General features: G+C 40.8%; 1 protein-coding gene across 1 annotated transcript; it reads left to right on the top strand.

The window, feature by feature from the left end:
• Positions 1 to 204: 204 nt before the first annotated feature.
• On the top strand, positions 205 to 22,796 carry MCHR2 (melanin concentrating hormone receptor 2). The gene is given in 7 exon segments (XM_030882963.2): positions 205 to 386; positions 2,510 to 2,514; positions 12,757 to 12,961; positions 17,403 to 17,557; positions 17,560 to 17,597; positions 19,812 to 19,930; positions 22,493 to 22,796. Coding segments are annotated over 7 exon segments (1,008 nt in total).
• The last annotated feature ends 714 nt before the right edge of the window (positions 22,797 to 23,510 follow it).

The following is a 23,510-nucleotide window of genomic DNA, read 5'->3' as shown; positions in this document are numbered from 1 at the left end:
TGAGTAATCTGTCACATCATATGGACAGGGAGCAATCATACTCACCCTGGAATCTTATGTTGCATGAATTCTTGGTGCAAAGAAAGCCCCAATAAATATTTTTTGAATGAAAGAAAATCTGTATGGAAGGAATTGCCTCAAATTTTCATTAAATAAATCACGTCTTATTCCTTCACAGCTTTAACCTCTGGAAGTTCATAAACAATGAATTCACTTCACTCACCCTGTTGTAACACCTCTGCTGAACTTTTGAACAAATCCTGGAATCCAGAGTTTGCTTATCAAACCCTCAGCATGGTGGATACAGCCATCCTCCCTTCCATGGTTGGGATTATCTGTTCAATGGGGCTGGTTGGCAACATCCTCATTGTATTCACTATAATAAGGTAAGGGCTTCTTTTTCTCTTCTGTAATTTAGGGACATGCTATACTCCTTCAATGAGTCCTTTTCCCCCTGTAGGATTTTTCTTAATGAAATCAGGTTTTGGAAATATTTGCTTAAGGTAATTAAAGAAGTTCTACAGATATTTTCATCATGTATTAAGTAACATCTGAGTCGCAGACGTCAAAATGTCAGTGCTTACTGTTGAGTCAGTGAATTTTTAGAGCAGTGATTCTCATTTTTAGCTACATATTAGAATCACCACAGGGACTTCCCTTGTGGTCTAGTGGCTGAAAATCTGCCTTCAATGCAGGGGACGCGGGTTCAATCCCTGGTGGGGGAACAAAGATCCCACATGCCGCAGGGCAATTAAGTCCGTGCACCACAACTACTGAGCCCGCACACCACAACTACTGAGCCCACACACCGCAACTAGAGAGAAGCCCGCACATCGCAACAAAAGATCCCACATGCCCCTGATGCAGCCAAAAATAAACAAATATTTAAAAATTAAAAAAAAGAATCACCACAGAGCTTTTAAAAATCCTAATACAGAGTTTCACCCCAGACCAATTAACTCAGAATCTCTGGCAGTGGAGCCCAGGCAAGAACTGAAACTGCAAGGCAACCATTTTATCTTCCGGCAATAAGAGCTACCCTAAGAGGCTGACCTGGCCTGACTGGTAAAAGAGAGTCTTTTGTACTCACTTAGACAAGAGAGATACTCTACCTGATCTACTGCCAAAGATTCAGGCAGTCATACGTGGTGGGCTGCTCCCCTCAGTATGGACCACCCAGTGCGGGCCAAACTGAGAGGCACCTGCTCGCTAGTAACTCTCGCCTTTGCTTCATGTCCCCCACTTCATTCAGCTAATTTCCTGCTTCCCCTCAAACCTAGAGCCTAAGGTTTAACTTGGAGCATAAGAACAGATTACAGTCAGCTCTCAGTACCCATGGGCTCTGTTTCCATGGGTTCCACATCTGAGGCTTCAAGCAATCGTCAAAAATATGTGGCAAAAAATTCCAGAAAGCTCCAAAAAGCAAAGCTTGAATTTACCATGCCCTGGCAGCTATTTCCATAGCATTTCCATTGTATTTGCAACTAATTACAGAGTATTTACATAGTATTAGGTATTATAAGTAATCTAGAGACGATTTAAAATATTAGGGAGAATGTGTATAGGTTATGTGCAAACACTACACCATTTTATAGAAGGAACTTGAGCATCTGTGGATGTTGGTATGGGTGGTGGGCAGCTGTCCTGAACCGATCCTTCATGGATACTGAGGGACCATTGTACTCGTCCTCTACTGGCTTGACAAAAATGAATTTAGAGTTAGTGTATACATGCCCCATCACTACATGATACCTTTGCTATCCTGATTATTTTCACATTTAAGGTTTACTTGTTTTAATACACATAAGGTGTTAAAAAAAATTTGTCCTGGTCTCCGATCATACTTACAGCCACGATTTTAAAAGATTTTTGTCCATATTTATAAATTATAAAACACATTCTAACTTACTACCAAAAAAGTGTTTTCAGCATTATATTAACACATAACTAAAACAAACTTTTGTGTAGCATATTACACTTACAGAGCACAGTTGTAAACTCATTCACTCCTCAAAATGGCAATACTCATTTGAGGAAAGAGGCCCAGGAGAGAAAATAATTTGTCTAGCATCACACAGCTGGTAAGTAACAGTCTTAGCACTTGAACTCAGATCCCATGATTCTAAACTCCAGGCTATATCCTCCATAATAATAACATCAAACAAATCATCAAAACTAGAAAGATGGTTGGAGTTACCATGTGGATGGAAGAATTCTCACAGGACCAATTAAAAGCAGGAGCAGCCCTCGGGAGAGTGACAGGATGACACTCACTATCCCTGAGAAAGCTCATCACTGGTCACTTTCCCCAGCTGGCTTCTCAACTTTTTATTGTCATTATCTCTGTAGTTAAGTGTAGTGTATCAATGGCATTTTTTTATGACATTCATAATTGAAGATTTATTTGGTATACTGGAATTCTACTCTTAATGAATTCAGACATTCCTTACTGTGTCCTGTAAAACCATTTGTGAATATCAAGCATTTAAAATTATTTTGTAAGTACTAGAAGCAGTTCCACTCAATATGTATTACTAAACACCTATTGCATGCCCAGAACTATTCTAAGAGTTATGCAAATACCAAAGAAATATGGTAGCATCTGACTCTAAAAAGTTCATGGTTTACTGGAGAAGACAAGATTTAAATACATTAACTCATTTGAAAAATAATACAAGATATTAAAAACAAGTGGATGAAAAAAGGTGATTCAAAGAACAAGTTCCAGGAACAGAGATGAAAGTAATCAAATATTCTCAGAAAGCCTCAGGAGGCAATAATGTGAAGTAGAAAGTTAACAGTCAGAGACCTGGGAATGTTTCCAGCTCACCCTGTTTGTCTGTTGCACCTGCTCACTTCTCCTTCCATCTTTCTCTCTTGCCCCTCAGTATTTTTGCTGTCCCCTCCTAAAGATACAAGCAGTGTGCCTCATGCCTGAGAGCCTTGGTCCCACTGTTGAGAAACCAAGTCCTTAGAAGGTGTAGCCCTCCAGAAATGGTTGCATTTTTACAGACACCTTTTATATGCAGACTGGTCAGTGTGAAATTCAGGCCCTGTGACAGGCTGTTGAAATATCTGGAGCCAGAGAAACTTCTTGGTCCTCCTCAAGTTACACCAATAGACAATGGCCTGATTCCACCCACTCATATGGAGACAAAGCTTGAAAAAAAAAAAAGAAATGTGGAATGTGAATTCTTCTAAAAGTCAATACTGAGCTATAATTCCCAGAGACAGATTCTCAACATAAAGCAAATAGTCATTAAACTGGAAAAAAAAAAAGAGAGAAAACCTGAGCCATAATACTGACAAATTTATTTGCAATGATTGTGAAAAAATCTGCTACTTCTTCATACCATTACAATTTTATAGATAATAAGTAAGAAGATATATGTTAATGGAACTTTTAAGATGAATCCTTTAATCTTTCAAAAAACATCTGAAGCAACTTAATTTTTATTTTTATTGCTAGAATGTTGATATTTTTCTTTGCAAATTACTCTTCAAAAATTTATTAATCTCTCAAAAGTATTTGAAAGTAAATTAGTTTTAATTTTTTTCAGCTTGGAATTTATCTAACAGTTTTTTTAATTGCTCTCCAAAAAATGTAAGACAATTTATATTAATATTTTTATCATGCCTTGCCATGATCTTTTATTTTTCTTTTTATTTTTTTAACATCTTTATTGGAGTATAATTGCTTTACAATGGTGTGTTCGTTTCTGCTTTATAACAAAGTGAATCAGTTATACATATACGTATGTTCCCATATCTCTTCCCTCTTGTGTCTCCCTCCCTCCCACCCTCCCTATCCCACCCCTCCAGGCGGTCACAAAGCACTGAGCTGATCTCCCTGTGCTATGCGGCTACTTCCCACTAGCTATCCATTTTACGTCTGGTAGTGTATATACGTCCATGCCACTCTCTCACTTTGTCACAGCTTACCCTTCCCCCTCCCCATATCCTCAAGTCCATTCTCTAGTAGGTCTGTGTCTTTATTCCCATCTTATCCCTAGGTTCTCCATGACCTTTTTTTTTTTTTCCCTTAGATTCCATATATATGTGTTAGCATAGATTATTTGTTTTTCTCTTTCTGACTTACTTCACTCTGTATGACAGACTCAAGGTCCATCCACCTCACTACAAATAACTCAATTTCGTTTCTTTTTATGGCTGAGTAATATTCCATTGTATATATGTGCCACATCTTCTTTATCCATTCATCCGATGATGGACACTTAGGTTGCTTCCATATCCTGGCTATTGTAAATACAGCTGCGATGAATATTTTGGTACATGACTCTTTTTGAATTATGGTTTTCTCAGGGTATATGCCCAGTAGTGGGATTGCTGGGTCATATGGTAGTTCTATTTTTAGTTTTTAAGGAACTTCCATACTGTTCTCCATAGTGGCTGTATCAATTTACATTCCTACCAACAGTTCAAGAGGGTTCCCTTTTCTCCACACCCTCTCCAGCATTTATTGTTTCCAGATTTTTTGATGATGGCCATTCTGACCGGTGTGAGATGATATCTCATTGTAGTTTTGATTTGCATTTCTCTAATGATTAATGATGTTGAGCATTCTTTCATGTGTTTGTTAGCAATCTGTATATCTTCTTTGGAGAAATGTCTGTTTAGGTCTTCAGCCCATTTTTGGATTGGGTTGTTTGTTTTTTTGTTATTGAGCCGCATGAGCTGCTTGTAAATCTTGGAGATTAATCCTTTGTCAGTTGCTTCATTTGAAAATATTTTCTCCCATTCTGAGGGTTGTCTTTTGGTCTTGTTTATGGTTTCCTTTGCTGTGCAAAAGCTTTAAGTTTCATTAGGTCCCATTTGTTTATTTTTGTTTTTATTTTCATTTCTCTAGGAGGGGTCAAAAAGGATCTTGCTGTGATTTAGGTCATAGAGTGTTCTGCCTATGTTTTCCTCTGAGTTTGATAGTGTCTGGCCTTACATTTAGGTCTTTAATCCATTTTGAGTTTATTTTTGTGTATGGAGTTAGGAAGTGTTCTAATTTCAAACTTTTACATGTACCTGTCCAGTTTTCCCAGCAACACTTATTGAAGAGGCTGTCTTTTCTCCATTGTATATTCTTGCCTCCTTTATCAAACATAAGGTGACCATATGTGCGTGGGTTTATCTCTGGGCTTTCTATCCTGTTCCATTGATCTATATTTCTGTTTTTGTGCCAGTACCATATTGTCTTGATTACTGTAGCTCTGTAGTATAGTCTGAAGTCAGGGAGCCTGATTCCTCCAGTTCCACTTTTCATTCTCAAGATTGCTTTGGCTATTCGGGGTCTTTTGTGTTTCCATACAAATTGTGAAATTTTTTGTTCTAGTTCTGTGAAAAATGCCAGTGGTAGTTTGATAAGGATTGCATTGAATCTGTAGATTGCTTTGGGTAGTATAGTCATTTTCACAATGTTGATTCTTCCTATCCAAGAACCTGGTATATCTCTCCATCTATTTGTATCATCTTTAATTTCTTTCATCAGTGTCTTATAATTTTCTGCGTACAGGTCTTTTGTCTCCTTAGGTAGGTTTATTCCTAGATATTTTATTCTTTTTGTTTCATTGGTAAATGGGAGCGTTTTCTTAATTTCACTTTCATATTTTTATCATTAGTGTATACAAATGCCAGAGATTTCTGTGCATTAATTTTGTATCCTGCTACTTTACCAAATTCATTGATTAGCTCTAGTAGTTTTCTGGTAGCATCTTTAGGATTCTCTATGTAGAGTATCATGTCATCTGCAAACAGTGACAGCTTTACTTCTTCTTTTCCGATTTGGATTCCTTTTATTTCTTTTTCTTCTCTGATTGCTGTGGCTAAAACTTCCAAAACTATGTTGAATAATAGTGGTGAGAGTGGGCAGTCTTGTTTTGTTCCTGATCTTAGTGGAAATGGTTTCAGTTTTTCACCATTGACGATGATGTTGGCTGTGAGTTTGTCATATATGACCTTTATTATGTTGAGGAAAGTTCCCTCTATGCCTACTTTCTGCAGGGTTTTTATCATAAATGGGTGTTGAATTTTGTCGAAAGCTTTCTCTGCATCTATTGAGATGATCATATGGTTTTTCTCCTTCAATTTGTTAGTATGGTGTATCACGTTGATTGATTTGCATATATTGAAGAATCCTTGCATTCCTGGAATAAACCCCACTTGATCATGGTGTATGATCCTTTTAATGTGCTGTTGGATTCTGTTTGCTAGTATTTTGTTGAGGATTTTTGCATCTATGTTCATTAGTGATATTGACCTGTAGTTTTCTTTCTTTGTGACATCTTTGTCTGGTTTTGGTATCAGGGTGATGGTGGCCTCATAGAATAACTTTGGGAGTATTCCTCCCTCTGCTATATTTTGGAAGAGTTTGAGAAGGATAGGTGTTAGCGCTTCTCTAAATGTTTGATAGAATTCACCTGTGAAGCCATCTGGTCCTGGGCTTTTGTTTGTTGGAAGATTTTTAATCACAGTTTCAATTTCAGTGCTTGTGATTGGTCTGTTCATATTTTCTATTTCTTCTTGGTTCAGTCTCAGCAGGTTGTGCATTTCTAAGAATTTGTCCATTTCTTCCAGGTTGTCCATTTTATTGGCATAGAGTTGCTTGTAGTAATCTCTCATGATCCTTTGTATTTCTGCAGTGTCAGTTGTTACTTCTCCTTTTTCATTCCTAACTATTGATTTGAGTTTTATCCCTTTTTTTCTTGATGAGTCTGGCTATGCCATGATCTTTTATTTGTTACCTTCTTAACATATAGATTGCTCAAACTATGAAGACTACACTAAAAATAAGGAGAACTAGATGCATTTAAAGAAGATTTAGGACTTTCCCATTTATGATAAATACTTGTATCAAAAGAGAATGAATAGAACAATAGTAAGATCATTAGTGATGCTGGAAAGCAAGAAATGAACTAACTTCTGACTTTGCCAAAGGAAGACTACAAAAATGTATGAAAGAATAGATTTACGGAAGGTGGAGCTTCCAGAATAAGGTGTCCTATGTGACTTTTTTTTTTTTTAAGAATCGATTTGTGCATTAGGAGGGTGACTATAAAGTAGTGAAGCCAGATATTACTACTCAGTCATACTTTAAATTCACAGCAGGTCTAAAGGAAGCCAGATTTTAAAATGTAAGAGGAAAACTGGGCCAATTAAAATGTAAAATTTTCCCCTTTTGCTCTTGGGAGAGAGACTTATGAACTCAGCCCCATTACTCAACTATTGTCCATGGCCACAGTGGGTCCTGGGAAACTCCTTCAATAAAGGCGATGATGTTTCTCTCCGTCAGTCCCCCACCCCCATGTTTTGGACATATCTTTCTCCTGTCTACTGACAGACGGCTTTGAGTGGGCAGAGGCTCTCTAAAGGATGCCTTGTCTCCCTATAAACAAAACGTTCCCATTCTTTCATTCCCTGCCCTCAACTGGCTGTCAAGGCAACTAATTTACACTAAATCATGAATTACTGAAACATCTTATTTTTTAACCCCTCCCCATGGTGTCTACATTTTATACAGAGATTACAGGAAGAAGAGTGAGTGTTCCTGAAGGAATACTAATGGTCTAATGATGGAATACCAGTTGCTAAGACAGAGATGGGAAATGCTTAGAACAAGGCCTCTTCTTTTTTCCCAGTCAGCTTAGTGCTCCCTCTGACCCAGCCCTATACCATTCTCAGGGTGCCAGCTGGAGTTGGAGTTGACCCACACCCTTGCTGTACACATACCCTATGCTTTAGATGCTACAAAACCTCCCAGTCACATCTGTTCAAATGAACTGGAAAGTTGATTGGAGACCCTTGTTGCTATGGTCCAATGCACCAAGACAGCTCTGGAGTAGAAAGGGGTTGAATGTCTTCCCCAAGGACACAATAAGTGAGGGCACAGAAATGAAACTAGAATTTCCAATTAGGTTCTCTTTATATATCTTACACTGTGTATCTAGAGCAGGGTTGGCAAATACGTCACTCTACTCTAAACTCTCCCACCCTTGGCAGTCATGTCTAATCACACAGATCTGTCCTTTAGTAGCGCCTGTGTGATGACTCACAATTCTTCTCAGCACAGTGCTTTATGAAATCACTACTAATCCATTGGTGTTGCCTCATGCTGACCTTAAACAAATGAACTACCAGTTATTTCTGAAGCATAAATTAGTTTACTCAAGATCAGCAAAGTATTGCAATTGGGGATCTGCAACTATGGCAAGCCACATGCAAGTGCCAACCAACAGAGAGAGGAGGATTCTTTTACAGAGGGGGAAAAAGAAGTTGGGAGGGCTGTAGTAAACAGAGTCCATTGGAGAAATTGAGAGTTCAAAATATAGTGGCTTGTCACTGGCTGAGTGGTGACAGTCTCTCATTGGCTAAGCTCCTGCCAGGCAAGAAGTCTTTCTTCTGTTGATCTCTGCTATCATAGGGCATGAGAGCTCCCCGCTTCTGGCCTCCTGACTCCATTTTAATTGAGGTTTCTGTTTATTAATTTTTACACTCACAATAGGAATATAATTTAACTAGAGTTAAATGCCAAACAAGGACTCATGAGGCAACCCAGAGATAAACAAAATTAGGAAGGTACTACCATGTCCTACCACCATTCTCTGCCCCAACACCACCACCCTTCTCCTGGCCCTGAGCTGAATGGAGGGAAAAAAAGTGGTTTTACAGATCTTGGAAGTTTGGGCTGCCTGGTGGGAGCTGTAGCCACAGTGGGATCTGGGACCATGGAGCGGGAACTGCAGGAGGAAGGTGGAGCCATGGGTGGGATGCAGCCACCGCCAGAGATGCCAACAGCAGAGAGGGGAAGGAAATACCCTGGCCTCTTCTCTCATCTTACCCTCCAATTTCCCTCCAATAGTGCTTCCTATTGGCCAAAACAAAACAAAAGCCAGTTGGCAAGAAGACCTAGGAACAAAGTGCAGAAGGGTGAAAAGTGGGCTTGAGAGTAGGCTGATCAGCAAGGAATCATCCTGCTTGTGTGGGGTTATATATATATTTTTAGTTTTATTTAACCCCTTGCATATATCGCTGTTTCTGATTGCAAAAGGTAAACATGTTTTTAATAGAATCTTTTTAAACATTAAAAAATACAAAGAATAAAGTCACAATCAGTCATACTACTACTACCAAGTGGATAATCACTGGGATTACTGTGACATATTATTTCAGCATGTTTTTAGACAAATGTCTAAATAAATTTGGGGTCATACTACATACATAGTTGATTTTTTTTTTGTTACTTAGTAAGTATTTTCCCATTTGATTAAATATTCTTCCAAAGTATGATTTGTAACAACTCTATCATTTATTGTATGGGATTGTGGTATACCTTAATTTATCATAGCATTTAGATATGGCCATATTAACCATATGAAAAACACGTTAGCTGAAATGATCACTGATTTACATATTTTTTTTAGTGTTTGGTTCATGAGAGACAGAAATCTAATGAAGTCTGGCAACATGAAATCTGAAGATAAATTAGACCTAAGAAAAGAATGCAAGTGGTATAGTTAGAAATTTTACCATTTCTATTTAATTATTTTTAATTTCTATGCAGTCACTTTCAGTTTAAAAAAGTAATAATAAATATAATGTGTTAGTTTTATTACCCTAGTACCTTATGCCCAGATAAATATATCATTGGCTTCAGAATTCTCTTTTGCTATACAGAGTATCATGTAGAAACACTTTTATTTTATTCTTTTGTATTTCCAGTTAATGGCATGCACTGTCCTCAACAAAGGAATTTCCATAATTCATTATCAGTAAATGATGGGTGCCTACCTGGAGGAGAGCAAGGGCCATGGATCTAATTGCTGCAGTTAGGACCTAAGCAACCACTTGTGGTTTATACCCCAATTCAAATGGAAATAACATCTACTTAATAGGCAAAGATTTATAGGGTTTTTTATTATTGTGTTTTTGCTTTGTGTTTTTAAATTTATTTTTATTTATTTATTTTTGGTTGTGCTGGGTCTTTGTTGTCATGCACTGGCTTTCTCTAGCTCTGGTGAACAGGGGTTACTCTTCATTGCAGTGAGCGGGTTTCTCATTGCAGTGGCTTCTCTTGTTGTGGAGCATGGGCTCTAGGCACACAGGCTTTGGTAGTTGTGGCTCACGGGCTCAGTAGTTGTGGCGCACGGACTTAGTTGTTTCACGGCATGTGGGATCTTCCCGGACCAGGGCTCGAACCTGTGTCCCCTGCATTGGCAGGCGGATTCTTAACCACTGCACCACCAGAGAAGTCCCTTTGCTTCTGTTTTTGTTTTTTAGCATGGAACTCCTTCCAGCTGACCTCTAATATCAGTTCCTCTCCCCTGAGCCCTCTCCATCTCCTACTCCCAATGGTCTGGTGAGGACGAGGATTAGAGACCAAGGACAGTCATTTAGCATCTCTTTTGGTTGACATGTTTTTTTTCTCAAGTCTCTTCTCCTTCTTGGTCTTTCTGATATGAGCCACCAACGTCCTGGGGACAAGGAACCAACCTGCTGTATTAGTGGCATCAACAATGCCCAAAGTGTGGTTGCTGAATAAGGACTCACAACAGTAACTCCCCCATCTAGTGTGTGCTGCCATGGCCTGGGTAAAATATCCTGGCCCTGACTGACGCCTCACATGAGCCTTTGATGCCTTAAATATTAAGTTCACAGGCTGTAGAATTTGCAGTCCCTGAATAATGAAGACACACACTAGCTTCCAAACAACAGAGCAATAGACCTGGATCCAGGGTGAACTAATAATTGTGGCACAATCTTAGGGCTAATTCTTATGTGCTACTTAAATTCTTATCTGTCCTCAATACAGATGTCACTTCTGCCAAGAAATCTGCCTCGACTGCCCCCAGAGGAGGGGATAGAGGCCCATTTGTATGCGCTCTTTGTGCTTTCTCTAGCTTTCTTTCATCACGTTATAATGTGATCATTTATTACACATCTAGACTATAAGCTCCTTGATGTTAGACTTTCTAGGTGATTTAGCTTTGCAGCCCAAAGCGCAATATTATGCCTGACATATAATTGGTGCTCAATAAAACGTTTGTTGAATTAATAAATAGCATCTCCCAGATAAAGATGATACCTGTTTATTACTGAATGCCCCAACTCTTTGAAGATAGGGAGTAACTGAATTTTAAATTCAGTTTCTGCTCTCAGAAAATTATTTTGCCTTCACTTCCCCCAACATTTGACAGGAGATGTTTCTCAGTGCCCTCCACCAATTCACTCGTTTCAGATTTCTACTCCACACTCTGGATTTCAGGGTCTTAATTAATAGTCTTTTCTATTGAGTTAAATTTTATTGGAATATTTCTAAGTAATGGTCGAAAATTGTTTTAACAATGGCCTCAGTTAGGATTTGAACTTACAGCTTCAGTGGGGGAAAAAAAACATTGCAAGATGGAAACATTTATTTTCCCTATTCAGCTATATTTGGTGCTAGGGCTAGGTAAAGACAAAGTCTTTTGCCTGAGTGAGTTTAGAGTTGGTATAATTTGTTGCTATGTAGAAATTACTTCAGAACTTAGTGACTTAAAACAATCAACATTTGTTATCTCACACAGTTTTTTGTTTGTTTTTTTAATTTTTATTTATTTATTTTTGGCTGCATTGGGTCTTCGCTGCGGCACGCGGGCCCTCCCCAGTTGCAGCGAGCGAGGCCACTCTTCGCTGCGGTGCACGGGCCTCTCATCGTGGCGGCCCCCCTTTGTTGCGGTGCACAGGCTCCAGGTGTGCAGGCTCAGTAGTTGTGGTGCACGGGCTCAGCTGCTCTGCGGCATGTAGGATCTTCCTGGACCAGGGCTCGAACCCGTGTCCCCTGCATTGGTAGGTGGACTCCCAACCACTGTGCCACCAGGGAAGTCCCTCTCACACAGTTTTGAGGGTCAGGAATCCAAGAGCAGCTTAGCTGGGTTGTTCTGGCTCAGGGTCTCTCAAAAGGTTGCAGTCAAGCTGTCTGTCCATCTTTAGAGGACTATCTAAAGGCTTGGCTAGGTCTGGAGCATCTACTGCAAGGGAGCTCACTCACAGGTCTGGCAGGTTGGTACTGGTTGTTGGCAGGAGGCCTCAGTTCCTTTCCACATGGACCTCTTCACGGTGCTGTTGAGTAACCTCACAAGATGGCACCTGGCTTCCCCCGGAGAAAGTGATACAAGAGAGAGCAAGGAGAAAACTCCACCATTCCTTTATGTCCAAATTGTGAATGTCACACTGTCAATTCCACCACATCCTATTTGTTAGTAGTGAGTTACTAAGTTCAACCCACACTCAAAGGGAGGGAATTAGGCCCCCGCTCTTTTTTTTTTTTTTTTTTTTTGCAGTACACGGGCCTATCACTGTTGTGGCCTCTCCTGTTGCGGAGCACAGGCTCGGGACGCGCAGGCTCAGCGGCCATGGCTCACGGGCCCAGCTGCTCCGCGGCATGTGGGATCTTCCCGGACCGGAGCACAAACCCGTGTCCCCTGCATCGGCAGGCGGACTCTCAACCGCTGCGCCACCAGGGAAGCCCTAAGCCCCCGCTCTTGAAAGCAATATCAAAGAAGTTGTGGACATATTTTTAAACCACTGCAGTTAGTTATCAAATAGTTCAAAACGTCTGAATATACACAAGCATTCATATGTGCAGTTGTGACGGTTTCCTTTTAACTTTTAAAATAATGTTAGCAATTGAAAATCTGTAAGAGATGGCATAAATTAAAGGCGTGTACTTTCAATGTCAATCCTCGGGTTTCCCTCCATTTCTTTCAGGTCCAGGAAAAAAAACAATTCCTGACATTTATATCTGCAACCTGGCTGTGGCTGATCTGGTCCACATCATGGGAATGCCTTTTCTTATTCACCAGTGGGCCCGGGGAGGAGAGTGGGTGTTTGGGGGGCCTCTCTGCACCAACATCACATCCCTGGATACCTGCAACCAGTTTGCCTGTAGTGCCATCATGACTGTAATGAGTGTGGACAGGTAAGTGAAGAGACTATGAAATATATTAACATAATTCAGAGATGCCTGTGCTTCCCCAAGGTCATCCCAACTTAAGCAACATCAGTGCTGGTTTGTAATAGCAAAGTTCCTCTTCCTTTGTTTGTTTCATTGTAGGACAGATCAGGTAATATTTTTCCAACTTTCACAGAGGTCAATTTTTTCATGGAAAACTTAAAACACTAAACATCTCCTTTTTCCCAATCATTTTTTCTATCTCAGTTTTATTTACAGTTGACTGCAAGAAAAAAAAAGACCATAGACCGCCTGGAGGGGTGGGATAGGGAGGGTGGGAGGGAGGGAGACGCAAGAGGGAAGAGATATGGGAACATATGTATATGTATAACTGATTCACTTTGTTATAAAGCAGAAACTAACACACCATTGTAAAGCAATTATACTCCAATAGAGATGTAAAAAAAAAAAGACCATAAAATCATGAAATATTGGAGACCAGAATGAATGCCCCACCACCACCCATCATTCTTGCAAGAAGGAAGCAGAGGTCCTGAGAAGCGAGGGGGTTTGCTAAAGGCACATAGAGAGTCAGTGGCAGAGCTGAGAACTGAAGTAGGTCTCCTCACTCCTTGTCTAGGGCTCTTTCTGGTAAGTTCAATGTCTCACACACCCTTGTTATCACCTAGCAGCTTAAAGGAATCAGTGGAGTAGTGGGCTCTTAAACAGCTATGAAGAGAAGTCAGAATACCAGGAGGACCATCCTTTATACTCATCATTATGATTGGTTAATGCAAATACTGCCATTTACATCGTTAGAACTTTGTTGGACCGTATCCCAGAACATGCCAAAGCCAGATTCTCCACCCATGTAAGCTAATGTTATTCAAGGAGATAATGGTGATGGCCAGAGCCTGTGGAGCCAGTGAGTGATGGAGCCCAGTTCAGAGGCAGGCTGTCCAGCTCTGGAGATGGCAGGTAGCTGGCAACTACCTCACCACCTGGTTTCTTTAGGAAGCATGCAAGCTAGGATGTGCCCTGCATCACCCAGATGGCAGGACCTCCACACCAGCTCTTAGCAGCATTCCCCAAACAGAAACAAGCCCTGAAGACAACAGTAGAAAGCACAACAGAGCAACCCACTTGAAATCTCTATCCACCTTCTTCCCACCCCAAGCCCAACCCAGCACACTTGGCCCCCCTTGCTCTGATCTACTTTTTCTTTCTCCCTTGCTTCGAATATATTACATATGTTAATATATTTCGTGTACAAAGATATGCATGTGTGTTGTTTTTGTCTAGCCTTCCCTGATCATCAAATGTAAACTCCACAAAGGCAGGGTCTTTGGTCACCTCACTAGTGTCTGTGTAACAGTGCCTGGCACACGGGTGCTCAAAAACTACTGATGAATGAATGAGTGAATGTCAGTCTTGAGGGCTGTGTTAAATTTCCCTGAGTCCATCAAGGACTCTTTCCTGAGCTCTGCCTCTCTTACCCTTCCAAGTGGGCCTTTGGGGTCGGGAAGGGATGAGCAGTTCTTCAGATGGATAAACAAAGGAATAGCGGGGTCCATACACATCCTTCCCTGGATCATTATTATTCAGACGTGAATAATGATGGTAACGTTTAATGCAGTTTTTATATCCTGCTGCTTTTCTACAAAAGTATTATCAAAATATGTATACTTCTCAACTTATACTTAGCTTCACATTTTTTAATCTGCGTGCCGGGTAGGTCGATCTGGTTAGTTCAGCTGATGCCACCAATGCTGATGGTGTGTGGAGTAAAGCCTGGTGAGCTTGCCAGGGTTCCAACACCAGAGCCCTGCGCGGGGCAGGAACCACTGCAGAAAAGCAACCTAAAGTATAGTCCTCACCATCGTGATCCCATTCTCAGAAGGAGAAAAGCTTCTTCATACCATGTACATACCACGAAGGCAGGAGAGTATCGGCTTTTTCTTTAAAGAGGGGAAACTGTACCCCTTCGGTAAACCTCTTACTGCAAATAAAGTGAAAGCACATTGTCTGCCTTAGAACAGACCACAGAACATTTCCTAATGTTCACAGGTTTTTTCTGAGTGTGTGTGTGTGTGTGTGTGTGTGTATCTTACACAACTGAATAGTGTGTATTTTTCTTTTAACCTTATGGACACAGAATGCTAAAATTTTACTTTCAAATTAAGACATTCAGGCCTTTATCCTTCTCCCTGCCCTCACTTTAGAGGATCACGTGGCCAGAGACAAATAAAGATTTTGTAAAACTGAACCTTTCCCCCAGCCCCTGGCATTTCTTGCAGTTCTAACTCTACTAAATTCACAAAAATTCAACAAAATCTATAATTCTGTAAAACAGAAATGAAGTTTTCTCTGTAATGCCAGCACTTAATGTCAGTGCCACCAGTATGCCTTATTGTTTATACATTTATTTGAATTGTCAATTTAATGGATCATAAAACTCAAGTGTTTCCCATAACTCTTTCATTTTTCTTTCTCTGATTAATTAATAACTGCAAGTGTGTGGAATATTTTAAGAGAGGGCTCCTACCTTTAAAGCAATACCAAAAAATTCTATAAACATCCAAAATATGAAAAATATTTGCCTCTAGGTGAAAGCTACCTAGACTTTCATTAGTGGTTACTTTCTTTAGTAAATTTTCTAGAACAACAACAAAGTCAGTAAGTAGGAGCCAAAATTCCCCATTCATTCATTTACCAAATATTTACTGAGCACAGACCGTATGACAGGAACAATGCCAGACACAGGAGGTACAGCAGCATTAAACTAATAGCCAAGGCTCCTGCCTTCATGGGGCTTCCATTCCAGAGGTGTAGACAGACATTACACACGGGTAAATGTGTATTTCCACACAATGATACCTACTAGAAGGAAAAGTAGAGTTGCCCCACAATCCGCATTTATAGTCATGGGCCCTCGTATAGAGCGAGTGGTCAGGGGAAGCTTCTCTGAGAGGGAGACCTAAATGGGGACTCAGAGTAGAAGCAGGAGGAAGGAGAGGCACGTCCTGCCAGGCGGGTAGAACAGCATGTACCTGACGCTGAAAGAGACAGAGTTTGAAGGAAGGCCAGGGAGAGACTGGCACAAACTTCAGCCTGAGTGACAGGGAGGGCCGGAGGGAGAAAGACATCAAGGGTCATGGTGAGAATTCTGAATTTTATCTAAAAGACAAAGAAAGGCCATTGAAGGGTTTTCAGTTGGGAGATGATGAGAGAAGATTCCCTAACCGATTGATGCCATGACTCCATCATCTTTAATCCCAGACAGAATGATGGCAGGGTTGCTGTACAATCACTACTTCATTCCCTTCCTCAGCAGGAAGGGAAGGGAGCTTTCTCTCCTTGGCGACAGGTAACGCAGGTGCAGTGTGGGGAAGGAGGGGTGGCTGAGGCACCCGGGGTCACAAGCCTGTCCCTGCATGGCAAGGGGTCCCCTAAGTGAGTGCAAAACGTCCTACCTCTTGTGCAAAATTGAAAGAACAAGGAGACGGAGAATTTTCCATTTTCATAAATCTTCCTTAAGTAGCTCTACAAAATCTTGGAGAAAATTAAAGGACCATTGACCACATTTGACATTTGTTTAATGTCTACTAATGCTGCTTTCCTACACCCCTGACTGCCAGCAAACTGTGCTTTCTCAAATACCTCCTCTGGATCTGAGCTCTCTTTCTCATGCTTTAGCTTTCAGCTGTGTCTGAACAATTATTCTTGGATTTGCTGGAGGACCAAATATGTTTGATATTCAGGATTTCAAGGTTGATTAATGATTATCCTTTTTTCTGGATCAAAATAGAAAAAAAGAAAAGAGAGAACCCCTTCCCCATGAAATTAGTCCACAACCCCCCTCCAGCCTACGTTTCCTGAGGAATTTGTATTGTCTGCTAGTCACGTTTGTTAATTCTCACTGTGATTTCTGTGAACTAAGCCCCCAAGAGCCTGGGGAACTAACTCTAAAGCCATGTGAGTAAGACGTCTGTCCCAGGTGCCTGAATCTCATGCTGCTGGGGATTCTCCCACCAGCCAATGCACTTTCCTCCTTCCTGTCCTACATCAGCCACTGTCCCTCCTGTCCCACATTGGTACACCCTCCCTCCTGTCCTGCCTTCCTGGAAGAAATCCCCATTCAGAGACAAAGTTTTCCAGAGCCTCTTGTGCAAGGGAAGCACCTCTGTAAAGAAAAAGTTTGCACAGCAGAATCTTACCATTTTCAGGGTCTTCATGTAAGTGACAGCTGTGTATCAGTGAGTGGTTTATTCAGACTTACGGGGTCAAGAATTGTTTTCTCTACAGGTACCAGCCAGCTCTTAAAAAATATAACTTTCTTTCACCCTGATAGCGGTGTGCTTCAGGGAGGATAATAATACTAATAATTTACTCTTGTCATGAACCTTTCATCCTTGGAGCTCAGTGCTTTTATTGATTGTTCCCAAACCCTTCTTAACCGGCTTTGCAGGTACTTGGCTCTCGTCCAACCGAGACTGACGAGTTGGAGAACAAGGTACAAGACAAGCTGCATCAATCTGGGCCTTTGGGCAGCTTCCTTTATTCTTGCGTTGCCTGACTGGGTCTACTCGAAGGTCATCAGATTTAATGACGGCGTTGAGAGTTGTGCTTTGATTTAACATCCCCTGACGATGTACTCTGGTAGGTTGTTAAAACTGAAGAAGAATAGACTTGAATTAAATCTTGACGTGCTTCATCCTCCTTGTCAACACGTGAGCAACCGCGAAGAGTGTCCTTGGGGATCCTCTTCGGGCCGGTCTCCCCACTTAGTTCTCTGCTTCCCACCAGCAAGTTGATAGTTTGATTTTAAGGAGAGGGTAACCTTTCAAAGAAGATTCTGAGTTTAATCATGTAACCTCAGTGGGTGCAAATATATTTAAATGTGGATTTTAAAGATCCATGGCAGCCAGATTCACTAGGAGCACAGCAACCAAGGGAGGGGCAGACTTTCCAAAAGGGTCTAGGAGTTATGAGACTCACACTTTATCAATATGCAGCTGGAGTTTAGTTGAGTCGCGTCCCTCGAAAAGATATATCCAAGGTCTAACTCTCAATGCTTGTGAATACGATCTTATTTACAAATAGTCTTTGCAGATATAATCAAGTTGAGAAGAGGTCTTACTGGATTAGGGTGGGCCCTAAATCCGATGATTGGTTCCTGATAAGGAGAGGGAGATTTGAAGAGACACAGAGAGGATGCATGTGAAGACAGAGGCAAAGACTGGAGTGACGTGTCTATAAGCCAAGGAACACCAAGGATTGCCAGAAGCCACCAGAGGCTAGGAGAAAAGTCCTGGAGCCCATACTCCCTCCCCAAAACCCCAAAAAGGAACCAACCCTGCCAACACCTTGATTTCAGACTTCCAGCTTCCAGAACTGTGAGACAGTAAATTTCTGTTGTTTTAAGCCATCCAGTGTGTGGTAATTTGTTACAGCAGCTCTAGGAAACTAATACAGCAACCAACACAGTCATTTATTACATTTTAATTTGAAAAGAAAAATTAAGTCGAAATTTTTCTGATTGAAATTTTGAACACAGCATTAGAATCTCTGACTAAGATTTTTCCATCACCTGCTAAGGGCCAGGTACTGTGCTAGGTGCTTTTTACATACATTATGGCAAGTCAGTCTGGCAGATCCCTTTTTCCCAGTCTACCACTTGTCAAATAGATGAGTCATTTCTGCATCACATAGACACAGTCTGAGAGGGATGGAGGTAGAGGCCCAGCAAGGCTATGAATCCAGCAACAAAAAAATCTCCAGAGGAGTGCAACGTCGATACCATGATTGTTTATTCGTTATTTCTCACAACAGCAGTGGCTCCACTCACAGACAGAAAGCGTCAGCTCATCTAAAGGTGAAATGATAGTTAATCACCGCGGGCTGATAAATTAACCCGGCCGCACCCAGTCTGAAAGGAGAGCAGGACCTGAAGCTCACTATATGACTACATGACTTTGGCCTGTGTCACATAAGCAGAGACTATATTGCAGCGACAGCTGTTTCTGCTCTTTTCGGTTGGTTATGGTAAGGGATATTCTGAGGTTCTGGCCTCTGTTGTTCCTGCCAGAATTAAGTCCTTACGGTGAACGGAGATGGGACTAGTGTGCTACGTTCAGAGGCCCTCTGGCTCCGGAGCGCTCTCTCTGCCACCCAGTCCACACCCACCCAATGCCAGCTGCCTTCTTCCACACAAGGGTTTTGCCCCGGAAGGAGGATACCCGGTGTCTGGGCAGAAACAGAGTTGGCCCACCCAAGGGTTCCCCCCGGTGGAGCACTGAGAAAATGACCGGCTGATTTGACAACAGGTCCTCTTCTGTGCCCTTTGAGAGACCATCTGGAGTCTCAGTTACAAGCGTGAGCTCTGGAGCTGGCCTGAGTATCTGGGTTCAAATCTCACCTCTGCCACCTACTAGCTGAGTAACCTTGGGCAAGCCGCTCAACCCCTCTGTGCCTTAGTTTCCTCCTCCGTAACATGAAGATGCTAATGGCATTGTACTCCTGGGGATGCACAGATTCAATGGGTTAAAATATGTAGAGCACCCTCAATAGTGCCTACTACATAACAAATGCCACCTGTCGCCTGTTGTTGTTAATAACACTAAATATAATGATAATACGCACCTTCACCCACTCTGCAGTACTCAGTAGCATTGGCTACTGAGAAGAGCTGGCTAGAGAAGAGTCGTTGTCTATGAATAATGAAAAGCAGACCTTCTGTATGTGAAAGTACCCAGAGAGCCTTAACTTTTCCCCCAAGCACTTTTATTCTGGGCCCTGAAAAATCACAGAATCATAAACTGTAGAAGTCCCTAGCGTTTTGAATGTAACAGTCATGTCTTCTCTCTCATTTTACAAGTATACTCTGTATTTGACGATAACAACTTTCTTTTTCCCTTTGCCCTTGATTTTGGTGTGCTATATTTTAATTTTATGCTATACCTGGGAGATGTATCAACAGAATAAGGTTGCCAGATGGTAAGTGTATGCCTTATTTTGTTTTATTTGTTAAAAGAACAATTCAGAGATCTAAGATGTCTACAATAGAAGCTTAAGCATTAGTCACTTGAAACATGCCAAGCTCAGACATATGGGCATTAATGTCTATATAAGGCATTTTCTGAAAATAAGTCATGTTCTGAAGCAGCTATTTGAGGATCTCTCAGTGATAAATATTGTAATCACTGATGTGATGGTTTCATAAAAATGTAAACAGAACTCAAGACTCTGTTTAAAGAATAATTTTGTATTTGTCATCAGCATTGTTATTTAAATGTTTTATTTGTACATTTTGCAGAGTTGTGTACATATGTAAATATCCTAGATGTTGTGTATATTTTATAACCTTTTAATTTTTGTGGGGTTTTTTTAGTGTGGGGAGGAGGATCTCATTAATATTTGAATACTTAGAACACGGTTAATTAGGACTAAATAAAACCAAAGACTTACCTAAAGACAATAAAGTTAGGAAGGACCTTTAATGATACTTGTCTCTAAAACTATATGAATAAATCTAAATTATTTTCCACTTGAAATTGTACATATCAGGTTGTTCAAATGAGTCAGTGATTATACAACATGTTAGGTTAAAAAATCATTATTAAAATTTGTCTTTAGAATAAATTACTGTATTTTTTTGAGAAGACAAGATTGCGGGGTTTCCCCACACACCATATGTAACACTGTGAAGATTTAAAAAAAAAGAATATGTGAAAAATGTAACCACCATTAGTCAAAATTTGTGGCAAACCCTGGTACCAAAGGTTTAGGTGTTCTATTGGCCCATGACATTTTTTCTGATTTCTTTAAATTCTTTGGAATTATTACATTATTAAAGAGTGGTCTAGGGCTTCCCTGGTGGCGCAGTGGTTGAGAATCTGCCTGCCAATGCAGGGGACATGGGTTCGAGCCCTGGTCTGGGAAGATCCCATATGCCGCGGAGCAACTGAGCCCGTGAGCCACAATTACTGAGCCTGCGCGTCTGGAGCCTGTGCTCCGCAACAAGAGAGGCCGCGATAGTGAGAGGCCTGCGCACCGCGATGAAGAGTGGCCCCCGCTTGCCACAACTAGAGAAAGCCCTCGCATGGAAACGAAGACCCAACACAGCCATAAATAAATAAATAAAGCAAACTGTCAACAAGTAAAAATAAATAAACACTATTATATTTTTTTAAAAAAAGAGTGGTCTATTTAGAATGGGAAAGAGAAGCAACCACAGTTATAGACAAAAATTAGCTTCTAAATGTATCACGGGTGAGAAGGTTGAAATGGAATCATATGGAATATTACGACATCGACAGCTGGAGAGGACGCTTGAACCCTTTTAAAACAGTTTAAAACAGTTCTCCAAATCAGATCACTTTGCTCCCAACACCTTTCTCAGAAATGCTAAGAGCATCTTATAAAACAAAGTTCATATGGTCCAGTTATCCCTAAAAATGCAATAAGTTAGAGGAATGATGGTGCCTACTCTGATGAACTGCAGAAGAATCATTATCTTAGAGTGATTTTCAGCTGCCATTTCCCAGGCTTATTCATCTGCTTGTCATGTCCCAGAGAAATTTCTAGTAAATGTCTAAATATGACATAACATGATGAAATTTGGGAAATTTAAGAATTTTTTATTTTAGAAAAATTTTAAATTTACATCAAACTTGCATAAGTAGTACAGAGAGTTTCCATACACTCCTCACGCCAGTTTCCCCATTAACATCTTACCGTGTTGCATTTGTCAAAACAAAGATAATGGCATTAGTACACCACTATTAACTAAACTCTACCCTATATTGGATTTCACTGGTTTTTCCATTAAAGTCCTCTTTCTGCTCCAGGATTCAATCCAGGGGACCACACTGCATTTAGTTGACACATCGCCATAGTCTCCTCTGGTCTGTGACAGTTTCTCTCACTCTTTCCTTGTTTTTCATAACCTTGTAGTCTTAAGTACTGTACTTAAGGAGTACTGGTCAGGTATCCTGTAGAATGTCCCCCAGTCTCGGTTTGTCTGATAACATATCACAATGAGACTCTAAGGTTAAGGTAGTGTTTACGAGGTTTCTTCACTTCAAAATGACTACTTATCACTTTCTCTATTCCATTATTTGGAAACGAGTCATTAAGTATAGCCCACCCTCAAGAGGGAAAGGAGGGTGAGAATTAAGCTGTGTCTCCTGGAAAGGGGAGTATCTACATATATTATTTGGAATTTTTCTGTAAAGAAGGTTTGTCGCTTCTCTCCCATGTTATTCAATCATTTATATCAGTACAGATTCATATATCTTTATTTGATACTTTGGATTATAATTCACTGCTATGTAATTTATTTTGTTTCTCGAAATGTTCCAGCTTTGGAAAATTCAGGCAATTTTTCACAGGGCTGAAAAAGAGTATTTTCACAGTGCTCCAAATAAGTAAGAAGAAAAATGAGCTTCACATTTCACTACATAGCCATTCTGAACTGTCCAAAAAGTTCTGGGACATTGTTGTCCCATAATTTCTATGGTTGTTTGTGTCCTGTCTCTCCAAATGTTTCCGCTACAGCTACAATCCCAATGTTCCAAGGCAGAGAGCGATGAAGCTGACGAAGACGGTGCTGGTGCTGGTGGCGGTCTTTATCCTGAGTGCTGTCCCCTATCACATGATACAACTGGTGAACTTACAGACAGAGCAGCCCACGCTGGCTTTCTCTATGGGCTATTACCTCTCCATCTGTCTCAGCTATGCCGGCAGCAGCATCAACCCTTTCCTCTACATCCTGCTGAGTGGAAATTTCCAGAAACGCCTGCCTCAAGGGCAAAGGAGAGTGACAGAAGGAATCAACAATATGGAAAGCACCTTGAAATAGAGCTTTAAGGAGAGTACATGGATCATCAAAAGTCTAGACAGGCTTGCCTATGTTATTGATGTTATTAAAAAGGGTGGGCAAAACAGTGTGCTGGTGTCCATTCTTGTTGTGCCCTTGTGACTCTAGAACAGTGCTGTAACCATTCAAATGCAGTGAGTTTAACATGCTAACTTAGGTGGAACATAAAATATTTGTCTGTGTAGGCAGTAGGCAGTGGGATAGCTGAAGAGACCCGAGCTCCATGGTTGTGGATGTTATTTCAGCATCTTATAAACTAGTCACTGATGAATATGGCCATCCCTGACCATCGACTGAAACTCACCAAGGAATTTGACCTTGCCGTCTACACTGTGACCCCACTGTAACAGTGTCCTTGAGGTTCCTAAGAGGGGACCACCTTACAATGAGATCTGAAGTATGGCCATTTTTTAATCTACAAAAATGTCAGTTTCATAGGGTCTAATTTAATGCCTTCAACAATCAACTCCATCTGTTAGCATGACCATTAGCATGTACTGAACACATACCACATGTAAGATTACATGTAACAAACCTTCGAGGTAAGCATTACCCCAGTTTACTAAGGCTCAGAAAGGTTAAGTGATAAGCTTAACACTGCACAGCTACATAAGAGCTGGGCTGAAATCCAGGTCTGCCTGTTTCTGTCTTTTTACTACAGCCCCTTGGCAACCTGTACCTATCATACTGAAAAGG

Source organism: Globicephala melas, chromosome 14, assembly GCF_963455315.2.
Source record: "Globicephala melas chromosome 14, mGloMel1.2, whole genome shotgun sequence".
Lineage (NCBI taxonomy): Eukaryota > Metazoa > Chordata > Mammalia > Artiodactyla > Delphinidae > Globicephala > Globicephala melas.
The sequence above is the reverse complement of the archived record's forward strand: the minus strand, read 5'-3'. Positions and strand labels throughout refer to the sequence as shown.